Source organism: Salvia splendens, chromosome 21 (genome assembly GCF_004379255.2).
Source record: "Salvia splendens isolate huo1 chromosome 21, SspV2, whole genome shotgun sequence".
Lineage (NCBI taxonomy): Eukaryota > Viridiplantae > Streptophyta > Magnoliopsida > Lamiales > Lamiaceae > Salvia > Salvia splendens.
Genome location: NC_056052.1, coordinates 6389796 through 6406346, shown reverse-complemented (window position 1 = coordinate 6406346; position 16551 = coordinate 6389796). Strand labels below are relative to the sequence as shown.

Sequence of the window (16551 nt, the reverse complement as noted above, 5' to 3'; positions counted from 1 at the left end):
GTTGATAATAAGATTGTTCGGGAATACACTATGTGATAGCACTTTTGAGCGCTCATTCGGTTAGTACACATTTATTTGGTGTCATGTATTGCCCAAGTGGGAGATTGTTAGAATTTTTGGGCTTCCACATGACCAATTTAATGTGTATGGACATCTTTCAGTTACACAATTAAAGTGATCTATTAAAGATTAAAGTTTGGGCTAAAGTGTATTTATTTGTTATGGAAATAAGTGTAGATACCATATGAGATTTTCTATTTGATGAGAGACCAAATAGAAAATAAAGGGGTTTATATTTAATATAAATATAAGCTAGGGTTATGGTCCCCAAGCGTCAGAAGAACATTCGATATCTCCGGCAGACTATTGCGAAGAATGTCTCTGATCGTTTGGAAGATCCATAGTCGCTGCAAAACAATTATGCCTTTCAATTCGTTATAGATCAAGGTACGCTTCCGCTCTACCGTTTATGCTCCTTCTTCATCGTTCTTAGTTAATCATCATAGAGAGCTTTATGTAATTGTTCAATCAATTATTCCAACCTCCCCTCATGCAACTCATCTTATTGTGGGAAATTATTACACAATATTGATGGTAGTGTTTTTTATGGAGTTAGTTGGCAAGGTGAAATTTTTGTTGTTGTTTAGGATTTAATAATAAATTAAAATTCAAATATTTGAGATTGTGGAAGTAATTAATAAAATGTAGATGTATTATATTTATTTTTTGAATTAATTAGTAGTATTACATATTTGGAACTGTTTTGGTTTTTGTTACTCGTTGCACTTCCACTGATGTGAAAATACCACATTCCATTTATCACTAAGTATTTTTTTTTATGTTTATAACCCCTAATCTGTTTTGTAATTTAATGTTTAGTTACTATTTTATGTACTTCTTAGTTAGGGTTTATAGTTATTTATACTTTTTTCCAGTAGTTGATAACTGAATCTATTATTTTATTAAATTATTTTCAATTGCAGTTATTTTAGTAATGCGTTCACTATTACTGTTAGGATCTCTAATTATAGAATAAAATTTACATTTTTTAGTTTCATTCATTTGGGTTGATTATTCTATTATATTATGGTTTGTAGTTATTTTAGCTTAGTTAATGATAATAAATATTTTCATATCATGATATAATTTATTCTTATTGCATCTTTAGCATTATAGTTCTTACTTCTTAATTCATAGTGTTGCCGGACATTTTAATTGAACGTGGGTGGTTGGAATAAAAAAACACGAACTTAGAAGAATAGGTTGACAACAAACATAATTTATTTTGTCACTTACAACACAAACATAATTTATTTTGTCATTCGAATGAACTCTGATTCAAGACCTCAAAAGCACAGGCTGAGCTTTGACAGTACCAAAATTTAAGAAATTTGGAATATAGATCAACAAACAACCCTAGTGTCCAGCAATTAATTAGTTTTGATGTTTAATTTTATTAAGTTGCAACAAAAATAGAAAAGTTGAATACTTGTTTGATACGATATTAAAACTAAGTATGAGATTACAAACTACAGTACTCCGTCAATTAAAAATAAAAATAGTCTTATTCATAGACAACACGAGTTTTAATGCATTATTAATAAAATAGAAGAGAAACAAACAAAATAAATATGAGATTAAGGAAAAAATTTAATAAATAGAAAGGAGACTAATTTAGTCAAACGAAAAAAATGAAAAAATAAGACCATTTCCATGGACGAAATGGAGTATTATAAGTAGAAAGATTATTGTAGGAGAATTACCCGTGAGGTAAAAAAAATGAGTATCATTTAGGTTTAGCAGTAACCATAAAATATTGATTGTACAAATTTACAAATAAGTTCAATATATCAGAATCATCCCAGGTAGGACCTGAAGCCACCCACCTGCCTCATGGACAAGCCAACCCTATGTTGGGTTGGCGACGATGACTAGTTCTTCTGATGGACAGCGATTTGGTGTATATCCATGTCCTTGAGCATCACGGATCGCCCACATGAATCACACGGTGCAGTTCTAGATCCGCACACACTCTCGTGTTCTGATAATCCTCTGATACGGTCTCGGGCATCATCAGCAGACCTCCCAGCCTGAACCATATCTCCACAAAACCGGCATGTAATGAGGCGCAAGGAGCAAGTCGAGGACTGGTGTTGCACCTGCAGAGTACACATCGGATTAGTCAGGTCGAAAAGGAAAACACCTGCATTGTATATTCGACAAAGATCCGCATGCAGGGTTCAATGCAAGGTAGTCTAACTGCAGCCTCGCCTTCTGAATTGTAGCAAAATATATACGTCTATCAGATAAAGGGAAAATTGTGGTGACATGATTTTTTTCAAGATCCAACAGCTTGTTTTCTTTGTATTTCTTGGGAAAAAAATCATGAATCATGCCACAACAATTTCCGTTCATCGGATAGCATCTGGTATGCTACAAATCAAAAGGTGATGCCGTTATTGAAACAAGTCATTTATGAGACCCCACTACGAGTGAGACAAAAGCCTTAACTACATAATGAAATGAAGTTCAGTTGGTTAGACACAAGCCCTCCAACCAATAGGTTGGGGGTTCGGATCATATAGTGTGGGTGAGACAGTAGGTGTAGGTGTAGGTGTGTGAGAGGTGTACAGTGATCTACCATCATAAAGCTAAGCTATGCAGCACATTTCATAGACACAAACAGTGGCACGATTTATCTCATGGGAATGGGCAAATACCAGAGATCACAGAAGAAATCGAAACAATAAGCCAAAGAGCAGACGATTAAAAACAAGACGCAAAGAGCTTAGTTCTTACCATTTCCTCCTTCTCAAGAACAATCCCACAAGGGCAATGAAGCGGCTCGTGAAAAACTTTCATATGTTTCTCGATCTCTTCCCTTTGGAACGCTTTACTGCATTTTTCACAATGAACATGCCTCTCACTCTCCTCGATCCTCAAAACAACCCCACAACCGGGATGCTGGCAAATGGTATTATGCCTACTACAATAGGCTTCGTGAAGGGAAATTGTTCTTGATGGGATATGACGCTTACAGTTTCTGCACTCCACAGTATCTACCTCCCCTGACGAGGTTGAAGAAGCAGAATGCTGCCCCACCCTCTGCGTAGCAACGTCTTGAACATTCACTGAGACCTCGTACTTTGATGTCCCTTTGTAGCCATACACAGCAATGGTGTATGTACCTACTCCCAAGTTCTGATCCTCAGCCCCTAGCAGTAAAGCTTTCAAACCCAAATCATGAGACGACCACATGTGTTGGTGCTGAGTCGGGAACAAAAGGGGATGCCTAGAAACATACAGGTCGGTGTCTCCATCCTGTATCTGTGTCTCCAAACTAACAAAAACATTTGCATCCTTGGAAGAAATTCGTTCCCAAGTCTCTCCATCCAAGGAGAACTTATAATACATGTACTTCCCTTCCTCAACCACCCCTTGCTCCGATTTTCCCAAGGCGAGAGGCCTCAGCATATACTGGTTTGAGTTATCTACCGACTCTGGACCTATGATGTCGACCTCGATATCCGTTTCCAGAACAGATGCACTCGGCGAAGGCTTCAGCTCGAGAACACGCAGATGATAAGTCAGTGCACCATGATTGACAATGAGGAGATCCCCTTGAGAAAGAGTCGCATGCTGTCGAAGACTTGTCTCCAACACCGCCTTGTGATTGGGAATGTCGGAGAAGCCGAATTCCACAGTCTGAAGTTTCGCATACGTTCCTTTGGGGAGCCAAACATAACGCACTTCCACTGCAGCAGAGCCCGGAGCCTCATCCGGGAATAGATTGCTCCAACAGTGCTGAGGAAGAGCTACAAAACCTTCCTCGACTGTGAACTCGAGGACACCAGCATGTGTAATCCGGGGCGTTCCTTCATGACCACCATCTATGTGCATAGCGCCCTCGGGACGAATCAACGATAGAGAGAAATGCAGAGGCCCTTTGTCAAAAGCTCCCTGATCAGAAAGCTCAGTGAAACAGGAAGGCGGAAGTTTGATCTTATCTCCGATGCCCTGATAAGGCACGGCTTCTAAAATACGAGAGAACATAACTCCTCGGCCAGCAAGTGAGCTCTCCTCTGCTAGCTGATTAGCCTGAGATAGAAACATATCCATAATCATAAAGAAAATCGCTTCAAACATGTGATTATTGATTTAGAAAGAACCGTAGAGTTTCTAAATATATTTCCTAAATCCTAATTTCCAACATGAATTCTATACAATCACAGAATCACTAGACTATAAATTATACTAACATAATCTCGCATCACAAAAGAATATTCATTTTCCTCCTTTTCTTGTTATAGAATGCAAAATTGGGAAAGAGATCTCCACATACACACAATAGATCACATTTCACTAAAATTCCGCAGCAATTAAACATCCAAAACATTACAATAAAGGTTTTCAGCAATTCACTAACCTAGAAATTTCTACCTCGGAATAGCACTCTACCAACTGAAAATCAAATCGAATTTAAACCCTAAAAGAAGTGCAGCAGTAAAGGATCAGTGGCGGAGATCAAATCGAACCTTGGATTCAGCTTCCGCGGCATCGAGGCGGCGCTGCCGCTGAGTCGCTTCTATGGCTTCCCGCTGACGAGCGGCTTCCTGCTTAACCTTCCTTTCTTTATCTAACTTGAGCTTCGCCCTCTGTTTCCTATCCCTTTGCTCCTTCTCCAGCTTCTCCGTTGCCCTCCTCAATTCGAAATCCATTGCACAATTAGGCAAAGACACACAATAAAACCTCTTTTTTAAACAAAGAAAATGATCGATCCGACTAGAATTCCTTAGATTCAATGATATATACACAACATTTCTTGGACAGAAAGACTTCGTTGATCGCTGAAATTTCAATTGCAAAAAAAAAAAGAAATCGAATTCTGCTACCTACAAATAAACAATTGTAAACTGCAATTCGAGAAAGATCTGGGCTTTTCGAGAAAAAAACCCCATCAATTTGGGCTTGACAATTTAGCCCGTTGTTAAAACCCGTTATCGATTTGGACTGACAATTTGGCCCATTAGAATACTATTTCTTTTCTTTTTCCTTTTTCTAAATCGATAGATATCATTTTTCTAGCACCTAAATTTTGAATTAAAAGTTTTGAAAATCTTAAGGTATTTAATTTTTTTTATTTTCAACAAATTTGGCCATTTTTCTATATGAAAGTTAAAATTCTGAATAGATTATATTACCAATATGTCAAATAAGAAAAAATGGAGTAGAAGATTTTGGAGGGTCATCTTTTTATTTGAAAAAAATATGTTTTGCAATGTTTGGAATTAGATGAACAAATATAGTGGCCATATCAGGTTGAATTCTATTTTGAGATTAGCATTTAAAAGAGCAATAAACATTGTTTTTTGTGAATTCAAGTTAACGATCTATTAACAAACTATACATATAATAAAAAAAATGCACCACATTTTTCATTGTTATCATTGATTGTCACGTTCCTAAAGCAAGGTCAGGTCACGTTTAAGGTGGTTATATGCGTCGAGGGCTGCTCTGTTCTTAGCAATGACTCTCTTGGCTTTATATTCGGCTCTTCCAACGCATGCGTCGTCAATCACAAACTCGACAACTCCATCGTCTCTCCACGAGTCTCTCATCTTCAAACTCAACCTTCTGCTTTGACACAGTTCTAGCAGCTGCGAAACCGGATGTTTTGGTAGAGTTGCCAGAGTTATTACCGGTTCCAACAGCTTCTTCACTACCTGAAAAACAATTAAAAATAACACTAAAGTCCAAAATTGATCTCGTACATTTACTAAAAAAACCTTCTTCCTACTCATTAATTAAGTATGTTGGTCTTAGACAATATATTTTGGTTCATATTTAACAGTTTTGGCCAACCACATTTTGATCTAATTAATGAGTTAAATATGAACCGATTTTATGCAAATATACGAGACCAATTTTGAACTTTAAAACACAATTTGACCCTTAATTTTTTATATAGTTTGTTTTGGACCAGAATCCAATATATTTAATGTATATAAGAACAAAATATCTTTGGTAGAAAGAAAGTACCTCCCATGTTGTGTCAAAAGAGCTTTTGCAGTCAAGAAATATGGCTCCTATCAAGGCTTCAAATATGTCTGCCAACACTTTTGGGGCATCAATTAAACCTGATGAATGCAAAGGATATTTCGCGATTGCCTCTCTAAATTCTTCTATCTAAATACAACAAACAAATACTATGCGTTACGCATTTATTTCACAGTAAATAAAATAACTACTAAAATTCAATATTTATATTTCTTAAATTCATCTCTTAAAATTAGAAATTTTCTATTTAAAAAATATAGTGTATTTCTTTTTAATGAGACTCATTCTCACTTGAAAGGAATAGTATGAACAACCTCTACAATACTTAAGAATTCCCTAACAACTTGTGTCTTTTTAAACAAAAGTCGAATTTATTGGCCTAACAATTCAAATATCTGCCAAATTAATAACGCGTCATCAAAGAACTCAATAATTTGGGGATAAAAAAAACTGGTGTTTTTTTAATCAATTACTATCAATTAAGTATAATTTGGTACAAATCTCAGTTTATAAAAAAATTAAACTAATTCGGGATATGTTCAAACTTCAAATATTATTAAAAAAAAAACTTACTTGGGGCTCAAGTAAAAATATGTTATGCCGTAGAAATTCGTGCAGTTCGAGCTTCAAGGTGGCACGTGCGAGCTTCTCGGTGTCCACGTTGGCAGAGCGGAGCCTGGTCAGCATACCCGGGTCCAAATCCGGGTAGAGAACACACTGGTCTTTGGTGACCGCAAAAGTCAAAATCGCATCACCAATATACGCAAGACGGTCCAACGAGGAGCAACCCTCCTCGTAGGAGTGGTGCGTGAACGCTTGCTGCAAGATCATCGGGTCGTTGAATTCGTACCCGATGATCTCTCGAACATCGTTCACCCGCCTAAAGCTCTCTTCTCGCCCTTGTGAGAGAACGAGGGTTTGGAACGAAACAAGCATCTCTTCTTCTCTCATGACTATCCTATCTGTGATTGTAATTATGATTTATGTGAAATTCCTATCGGTAGTATATTTATATCCTACTAAACATTGACAAAAATAGCATGAAAAGGGCAGGAGTTTTAAATTGTGATGAATAGTCATTCGCAGAATATATAGTTTTTTAATGCGCCGCCCTCAATAATTATTACGTAATGTATATCAATAAGAATAAGTCTTAAGTTAGGTAATAAAATTTTAATTAGGGTAAATCATTGTTATTTAGGAAACATTCATTATACCATCTATATGGACAATTGTATTATCTTAAATATAAAAATTAGTAGTAATATTTTTTAATTTCCTATATATATATATATATATATATATAGAGTTGTGATCAATGTCGAACCAATTTTAAAGACCGAACTAGAGACCAAATCTGGGTCATTAGATCTAGTTTTTTTGATGAGATGTGCTGCTGTGTAAAATTTTCGGTCTTCATTACAAGCTCATTTTACTTCATTGTATAGGTTTATTACTTCATTCCGTACGTAATACCTTGAAACTACAACATATTTTTACTTTCTTCTAGTACGTTTTGAAATGATTCAACATATGTTTCATTTGAATTCATTGACTTGAGTTTTTACTTTATTTACATTAAAAAATGCAATTTATTCAAGTGTGTTTATTACTTCATTCAGAAACGTTATTACTTCATTGTATAAGGTTTTTACTTCATCCCAGTAGGATTTCAAATGCTTCTACAAATACTTCATTCCAATAATTTATTACATCATTCCATGTGTTTATTACACCATATCAACGTTGTGGCGGTGGTGATAGATATTGTAGAGAGAAAGAACGGCACGCGATGGCGAAACCGCATTTACGTACTGGAATGAAGTAATAATCATATGGGAATGAAGTAAAAACCTAATGGAATGAAGTTAAATCTTCGTAACATGTTAGTATGACTTATTTACCTTCGGATGAATTAAAATAGGCTCGTGATGATGGCAAAAATAATTGATAAATTTGTGTCTCTCATCCATAAAAAACTAGATCTAAAAACCCTAATTTGGTATGGTTCGGTGGTTCGGTCTTTAAGAGTGGATTTGTGAATAATGGGACTCTATATATATATATATATATATATATATATATATATATATTGGTTGAAATAATGTTGGATTATATTTTAAATTTAAATAATTATTAAATAAATTTAAAAGATATTAATGTCAATTCTTACAGTATATGGTAGTTACAACTAATTATATTTTATCTCCTCAAAATCATTTTAAAATTTTAAATTTACATAACTCTCTCGATTTAAATTATATTTTCGTAAAAAATATATCAAATGGAAGTAATTTTATAAGGATTCTAACGAGAATTGTATACGTTCTGACGATGATCGGAATATAAAATTTTATACTCCCTCCGTCCTGGCTAAGATGACACATTTCTTGGCCGGCACGGGATTTTAGGAGTTATTGGTTAAAGTGTTTAATTGGAGAGAGAAAAGGTGGGTGAAAGTATTAAAATAGAGAGAGAAAGAAATAAGGATATTTTAATAGGAGTAAGAAAAAGTGGTTGGGTGTATTAATTGGAAAGAGAAAGTTTCCAAAAAATGAAATGTGTCATCTTAGTTGGGACAAACTAAAAAGGAAAATGTATCCAAGCCCCTAGCTCAAGTGGTTGAGAAGGGTGGTAAGGATATGGCACCATCCTTGAGGTCTTGAGTTCGACTCCTGGATGGCGCGACTTTGGGATTAATTTCCCTGTGGGCATGTTCAAGGTTGTTTCCTTGGAGCTTGGCAAGCTTTCAAGCCTGAACGCATCTGAGGGTGACGGGTAGTCTACCGGGGTTGAACTCGTCGGAGGAAGTGCAGTCTACGAGCCAACATTGGCTAGTTCACGCCCGAACCCGTCAGAGGGAAGCTAAAGTATTCGAGCCACGAGGGGCTGTGGCGGGCTAGTTCGCTTGCTGAATGTATCTCGAACTCCTATGTATGAAAAAAAAAACTTAAAAGGAAAATGTGTCATCTTAAGCGGGATGAAGGGAGTAATTTCTATTTCAATTTCGTATATGTTGATAAGCGGATTTTATATCAATAAATGTGTCGAAAAATTTCAATACAATGCAGGTACAATATCAATAAAACTGTGTTGATATTTTCGGGTACTTTGTGTTGAAATTCGCATGTCATTATGTTGATATTTGTAATAGATTTATGTTGATAATAAAAAAACCATGAAAGTTGTTAATTATAGCAGATTGACTATCTTACCCTGTTGTTGATATTTTGTCTACTATTTATTGAAATTCGTGAGTTTTAATTTTATCCACTCATTTAAGATCTAATGGTGTATAATTGACCTTATAGTGGATTGGAGTACTACATGTATTTTATCATGACCCACACTATATACTTAACATATTTATATGTGCACATAGTTGTGATTAATGTGGAACTAATTTTAAAGATCGAACCTGAGACCAAATTAGGACAATTACATCTAGTTTTTTTATGAGATGCGCTGATGTGTAAATTATTTCGGTTTTCATTACAAGCTCATTTTTACTTTATTCTAGTAGGTTTATTACTTCATTCTGTTCGTAATACCTTGAAATTACAGTATGTTTTTACTTACTTCCAGTAGGTTTTGAAATAATTCAACACATGCTCATTCGAATTCATTGTACTGAGTTTTTACTTTATTTCACTTTAAAAAATACAATTCATTCCAGTATATTTTTTACTTCATTCAAAAAACATTATTACTTCATTAGACAAGGTTTTTTATTTCATTCCAGTAGGACTTCAAATGCTTCTACACATACTTCATTCAAATACTCATTCTGTCCGCGAATAGGAGTCCCGTTTTTTCATTTTAGTCTGTCTGCGAATAGGAGTCTCGGTTCACTTTTACCATAAATGGTAATAGGGTCTCACCTTCCACTAACTCATTCTACTTACATTTTATTTGAAACTAATATATACAAGTGGGATCCTATTCCCAACTTTTTTCCAACCACTTTTCTTAACATTTCTTAAAACCACTTGTCGCCCATAAATGAGACTCCTAATGGCGGACTAAGGGAATAGTTTATTATTATATCATTCGAGTGCTTATTACACAATTCAATTAAACTATCACTTCATTTTGTTGTCATAGCTGAAATTTCGAGACTATCGCAACGTTGATGAGATGGTCTTGACGTCTCCGTCTGCCGACACCTGCCGAGAGAACGAATGGAGACAAGACTGATCACGGCGCTGATGTGTGTGGAGTTGATTCACAACAGCGACTAGAGAGTGCTACGGCAGCGGGATAGACATTGCGATAGAAAGAATAGTACTCGACGGAAAAACCGTCTGCCTATACGTACTGGAATGAAGTAATATAGTATTCTAGAATGAAGTAATATAGTATTCTAGAATGAAGTTAAATCCTCCTAATATGTTATGACTTATTTGGCCTGGACTGAAGTAAAATAGACTTGTGATGGAGGCGGAAATAATTTATACATTTGCGCATCGCATCCATAAAAACTAGATCTAAAAACTCTAATTTGATCTATAGTTCTGCAGTTTTGCAATAACGAGTGGATTTGCATATAATGAGACTCTACTCCTTACTTTATCAGTTGTACATTAAAATCAATTGTACATTAAAACCACCCGTGACGTTTCAATTATTACTCCACTATATTAGTGTAGAAAATCCAATACGGAATAAAATATAAAATGAAACTATCGTTTTATTCAGTATCTATATCTATGTTCAATTTGATGGCTTAACAAACCACCTGTTTAAATACAAGCAACTGTATAATACACACACAAAAACATCTACAAAAAATAAATATAGAAATACATACATGTATAATACAGTACAAGATGGATTCTCCGATAGATGCTCATCTCTAGATGTTACCTCCCAGACATGAGATTCAAGAGGTTCTGGTTGCCGTAGAAATTGCCGACATCCCAATTATCCGTCGATGACGACAGCGTCATCAATGCAACCACGATCGAACGCATGCTCGGTCGTAGTTGTGGATTCTCATGAGTACAAGCTCTGGCAAGCTGTGCAACCTATGATCACATCGATACCTCATGATCACAATCACAAAACCACAACGACACAAAAAGAGAAACGAAAAACAGATTTTAGAGATACTGACTTTGAGGACAGAGTCGAGCGGGTAGTTATCCCCGAGCCTAGGATCGATCAGCTTCTTCAGATCCTCAGTCAGGTCGGGCTGAGTTAGAGTGTCTTCAAACTACACGAACAAGGCTTATAAATAGCCAAGTCTAGCATTGACAACAACAACAAAGTCTAAGAGAGTCGAGCAACTTACCAAAGCAACAAGGCCTCTCGAGTCTGCTGCATTCCCGTTTTGTTTAACTATAGCCTCCTTCGCCGATATAAGCTCGTAGATCACGACACCAAAAGCATACACATCGACTTTGGGGGAAACATCGCCATATTGTGCATACCTGAATGAATTCACAGTCCTTTAGACAGTAAAAAACCTAAGGGCTCTTGGAATTTATTGCAGTTAAATCAACCAACTATAGGATAAGCAGAATCAATCATTCGTATCTGGGGATTTTCTTGATTTTTGGAACTTAGCTTAAATTAGATAAGAATTGTGAAGAGCCGCAGGCAGACTAGCTAAGTATAGCCCAAATGGGATCGATAAATGTGAAGAGGATCGGAGAACCTACTCAGGAGGCATGTAGCCGAATGTACCCACAAGCCGCCCCGTTGGTAGTGAGTTACTTCCGACATCAGTAAGTTTCGCCAAGCCAAAATCTGCAACCTGCAGAAATAAATCACACCGTTGATTTATTAAACGAGTTGTTAAGTTTGACTAATATAGGTATGCTAGAGTCCCAACCTTGGCATGCGAATTCTTGTCTATCAAAATATTTGCTGGCTTGATATCTCGATGGATGTACACAGGGACCGTGTGCTCATGGATATATTCGAGACCTCTAGCTGAATCAAGAGCAATTTGTATCCTAGTCGACCAAGGGAGCGGCTCCCTGCCTGCAAAAGGACACAGTAAGAAACGTACTCCACAAATTCTATAGTTTAGTACAGTCTGAACCCATCATCCATACCAGATCCTCGGAGATGCTGGCTTAAGTTTCCATTCTCAATGTATTCGTACACAAGGAAAAGAGAGCCCTCGGTACAGTATCCTATCAGGCGCACCTGTTGGCAGCGATCATATGTAGATTAATCACACAGTCAGTGTAGATTCTTTTCCCTTACTTACGACCTATGAAACTTACTAGCGAAACCAATTTGCACAAATGAATAGTAAGAGAGCAATTACCAGGTTGAGGTGATGAACATTCGTCAAAACCTTCAGCTCAGCGAGAAACTCGTTAGTCGCTTGCATATCCATTTTCTTGATCGCCGCTTTCTGCACAGAAGAGAAACTTTTGTAGCAAACACCAGGAACTGATTATGCAACGGAACTTTCGGACTTCTTTTCAGGTTAGGGTAGACGAAATAAAATCAAGAATATACTCACCTCGCCTCGAAGCTCAGCGTAGTAAACAGCACCAAATCCACCTTCACCGATCTTATTAGCCAGGCTGAAGTTTTCAGTTGAGCTAGCAAGTTCTTCATATGAAAACTCAACAGATTTTTCAACAGTAATGCCAAGAGCTGGAGATGCACTAGCGCGAGTACTACCAGAATCTTGTGGTTTGAAATTAGAGCCGTCGGTACCTAATCAAGCAGATGTAAATAACTAACCAGCAGAGCTATATACGGCTCACCAAGCAATTAAGGGGCAGCTAACTTTGAGCAATAAGATGTCCAGAGCCTTTGTCTAGCGGCAAAGAGCTTAGACATTATTGCATGAGGTGCCGAGTTTGAGCCCTCTTGACATCAGTTATAATTTCCTCCTATCTATAGTATAGGAGTTTATTTGTAATTTCCTCCCTTATATAGGAGTTAATTTAAAAAAAAAAAAAACTTTGAGCAATAAGATGTAAAGATAAAAATCATCCAAGCGAATCCACCAACTTAACCTTCAAATACTCAATCATAGTAATTTCTATCAATCTACACAAATTATTACCACCATGAACCTTACAAACATACAAAGAAAAAATCTTCTTTTGTGATCCACAAACAATAGAAAAAAATAGCAATGCTGCCAACAACATGCTAAAGTTATTTGCTCATAACCGCATCACTTTACTAGTTTTCAGCTAAATCATCATCAGCCCAAACTAAAACGCAAAGCATTTGCAAGCAAGCACAACTAGACCACACGTTTCAACGATCTGGGAAATCTCAACAGCGAGTTCAATGCAACTGACCTTCAGATGCTGAGAGTAACTTGATCTTCTCCTTGTTCTTCTTCCTCCGCAGCACTACATATACCCAACCAGAAACTACCACTGCCCCAACTACTACTGCAATCACTATCCCAGCAATGGCGCCACTAGATAGTCCTAAATTAGTGAAAACCAGCAGTTATAAAATAAATAGCTAAAACAATTTCATAGATGATAGCAGAAACCATTCTAAGAGGAGAACACCAAACCACCTTTGCTGCAAAAAATTGGAAAAGATTGTATAAGTATAAGACTTTTACATAATATGCTATAAAATGTGCAGAAAACAGTAAAAGGAAGCACAAAACTAATACAAGATCAAAGATATAAAGCTACCTGCTCGGTATAGGCGGAAATATCCTATTTTGATCTGCAAAGAAATCAAGATAATCATAAGAATGAAACATATGGATAGTATAAAACAATAATAGGTTATGGTTTTTCACACCATTAACGAACTTAAAAATCTGCTGCCATTACTTAACTTTTAATCTAATTTTGATAATGAGCTTGGATTCCAGCAAAATGTTCCCATCAATGTTCAAACTGCTAATGGTTAATTATGTGTGAAATTTAATGCAAAATTGGTGATGTTTCGGCAGGTAACACCAGCAGATTTAGCCAACTGGTATTTTCAAGCAGCATGTCAACATTGAATTAGGCAGGAATCCAACTCTTAGCAAAAAGATGTGAAATTCAAATTTATGCAATTATAAAGTACACATTTAAAGTACAAACAAGAAAACCATACCAGACTTTTACATCAGCTCCATACATTCAACAACAAATATGTCAACATTATAACTAGAAAATCATAGTATAATTAAATTAAAAATTATCTTAAGAAAATAAGCTACTGACCTCTTCCTGGAATATACACCAATCCACTGCCTGAGTTGAAATTAGCTGAAGGATTATACCTACTAACTATATCGGCGGTCAAATTATTAGCCGCCGCGACCGATTCCAGCGTATCCCCCGGCCTCAAAGGCCACGTGATGAACAATCCATAATCCTTGGAGACATTCTCATCCCCGCAGCTGCAATTCACCACCACCTTCAGCGTGACGCCGGTGTCAGGAATATTCGACGCCGGATACGTATTGAACCTCTGCAGCGAATCAACCGTCGTCAGATTCGAATAGTAGGTTTGCGCGATCGTCAGGTAAGTGACGCCTGGAAAAGTCGTGAAATTGAACTCGTGGCCGAGGAATTCTCCGTTTTCGAGGCAATCACACCGGAAAGGAACGTTGACGCGTGCGCCGGCCTGAACGCTGTCCTGATTGGGGATTGAAGGGTTGTAGGAGAGGATTGTGGGGATTGGGGTTTGAGTCATCCGAGAAACGAAGGTTAAGTTGGAATCCAGCCACATGTAGTAGGAGGCTAGCGCGGTGTCGCAGCCGCGGCTGCAGCGGGCGTCGGAGGCGGCGGCGAGGATCGCGATGAGGAGGATTCCGGTGAGGAGCTTCATCGGCATTTCGTCGAATGGGTCGTGAGCATAGCTGGAGAATCGTTGAAGGGGAAAAAGGAAATGATTCAAGTCGACGGTGGTCAGAGTTGACTTGAATGGCTGCTGCTGCGCATAACTTCCACTATTTTTAAATTCTATATGCGGAATTTGTTTATATTATCTAAATACCAATTTTAAAATTTTGTCTTTCTTATTATGGTTTTAGACTTTTAGTTCTATTAAATGATCTCATCTATTTCCCACTGCATTTAAATATTGGTATAACTTTCTTGAAAAATATCCATCGCAATACATGGTTTTTATCTGGATTAAAAATATAAAACTATCTTCATAGTACACTAGCATTGCATTATAGTTGAGTCATTCTCTATTTCAATCTTACACGTTTTTACTATGTCTGATAGAAATTCATGGGTTCCATCTTAAAACCAATTGGTGATAAGAGGAGAGGCTCATGAGACTTATATAGTAGATTAAGTTCTTTGTGTACACCGATGTGGAATACTATTATATTCATTTTTATGTTTCAATTGCCAACACCCTCCCTCAAACCCTTAAAGGTGAATCTTGGAGGGGTTGGACCCCTTCAAGGTGAATCTTGGAGGGGTTGGACTTTTTTATGATCGATTGGACAATCGGCCCAATTTTTTTTCGATCGGTTGGACCACTGGCCCAAATTTTCAGTCCAGTTATACTGCTGGGTCAGTCATTTTTTTTTCGGTTTCAGCCTAGATATACTGCTGGGTTAGTTAAATATGACCCACAGTCGGCGACCCGCTCTGATACCATGATAGAAATCCATGGGTTTCATCTTAAAACCAATTGGTGATAAGAGGAGAGGCCCATGAGACTTATATAGTGGATTAAACTCTTTGTGTACACCGATGTGAGATATTATTATATTCATTTTTATGTTTCAATTGCCAACAATATCTATAGTTGATTTGTTCCATAAGTAACCTTTATTCAACTTTTATCTTTTCTCCAATTAGTACAATAAACATTTTCTAAACTATATGTCCAAAAAAAATATCTAAATACTCCATTCGTCCAATTCTAAGTGCATATTTTTCTTTTTGAGACTTCTCACTCTAATTATCATATTTCGAAATATAGAAACATCAATTTTTTTCCATTATTTTTTCCTTTCTTACTTTATTCTATTTACATTACGCATAAAAATTTTTCTATTATTATAAAATTCAGAGTGGAACGGATGGAGTACATGATAGGAAAGAGAAGTATATGTTGAATTGTGATAACCGAGAGAGGGAAGAAACGCTAGAAGACATGGTTGGAGGAATTTCTGTGTATCTTATTGATCGAATGTAGCAACTCTCTTAATATAGAGAGTGCCCTAATTTACATATGGAAGGAGATCTCCTTAATTATGATTGTATCAATTACATACTAATCCCATGATTTGTTCCCTAATTATAGTTATTTTATTCCCATATTCTATTCCATATTCTAACACCCCCCCTCAAGCTAAGTAAAGGCATCTCCGATACTTAGCTTGTCTAGTACTTCTTCAAACATCCTTGAGTTGACTGCTTTGGTTAGAATGTCTGTCAGTTGGTCTTCTGAGCGAACGAAGGGTAGTTAAATGATTCCTTTTTCTATCTTCTCCTTGATGAAGTGGCGGTCGATCTCCACATGTTTTGTTCGATCATGTAGGACTGGGTTCTCGGCTATACTGATTGATGTTTTGTTGTCACATAATAG

The 16551-nt window shown here is 36.7% G+C and overlaps 3 protein-coding genes across 3 annotated transcripts; all 3 read right to left on the bottom strand.

Moving 5' to 3' along the window:
• Positions 1 to 1632: 1632 nt before the first annotated feature.
• Positions 1633 to 4844, bottom strand: LOC121785000. The gene is made up of 3 exons (XM_042183321.1): positions 4536 to 4844; positions 2800 to 4098; positions 1633 to 2159 (listed from the first exon to the last, which is right to left on the bottom strand). The coding sequence occupies exons 1-3, from the start codon at positions 4716 to 4718 to the stop codon at positions 1932 to 1934; spliced, it is 1710 nt and encodes a 569-aa protein (XP_042039255.1). The 5' UTR covers positions 4719 to 4844; the 3' UTR covers positions 1633 to 1931.
• Positions 4845 to 5360: 516 nt separating this feature from the next.
• On the bottom strand, positions 5361 to 7016 carry LOC121784015 (ribonuclease 3-like protein 3). Its single transcript, XM_042182194.1, has 3 exons — positions 6631 to 7016; positions 6040 to 6186; positions 5361 to 5723 (listed from the first exon to the last, which is right to left on the bottom strand). The coding sequence occupies exons 1-3, from the start codon at positions 7006 to 7008 to the stop codon at positions 5463 to 5465; spliced, it is 786 nt and encodes a 261-aa protein (XP_042038128.1). The 5' UTR covers positions 7009 to 7016; the 3' UTR covers positions 5361 to 5462.
• Positions 7017 to 10729: 3713 nt separating this feature from the next.
• Positions 10730 to 14951, bottom strand: LOC121783537 (chitin elicitor receptor kinase 1). Its single transcript, XM_042181636.1, has 12 exons — positions 14217 to 14951; positions 13692 to 13725; positions 13568 to 13572; positions 13338 to 13472; positions 12539 to 12738; positions 12338 to 12427; positions 12120 to 12213; positions 11894 to 12045; positions 11721 to 11815; positions 11351 to 11489; positions 11174 to 11272; positions 10730 to 11084 (listed from the first exon to the last, which is right to left on the bottom strand). The coding sequence occupies exons 1-12, from the start codon at positions 14830 to 14832 to the stop codon at positions 10920 to 10922; spliced, it is 1824 nt and encodes a 607-aa protein (XP_042037570.1). The 5' UTR covers positions 14833 to 14951; the 3' UTR covers positions 10730 to 10919.
• Between the last annotated feature and the right edge of the window lie 1600 nt (positions 14952 to 16551).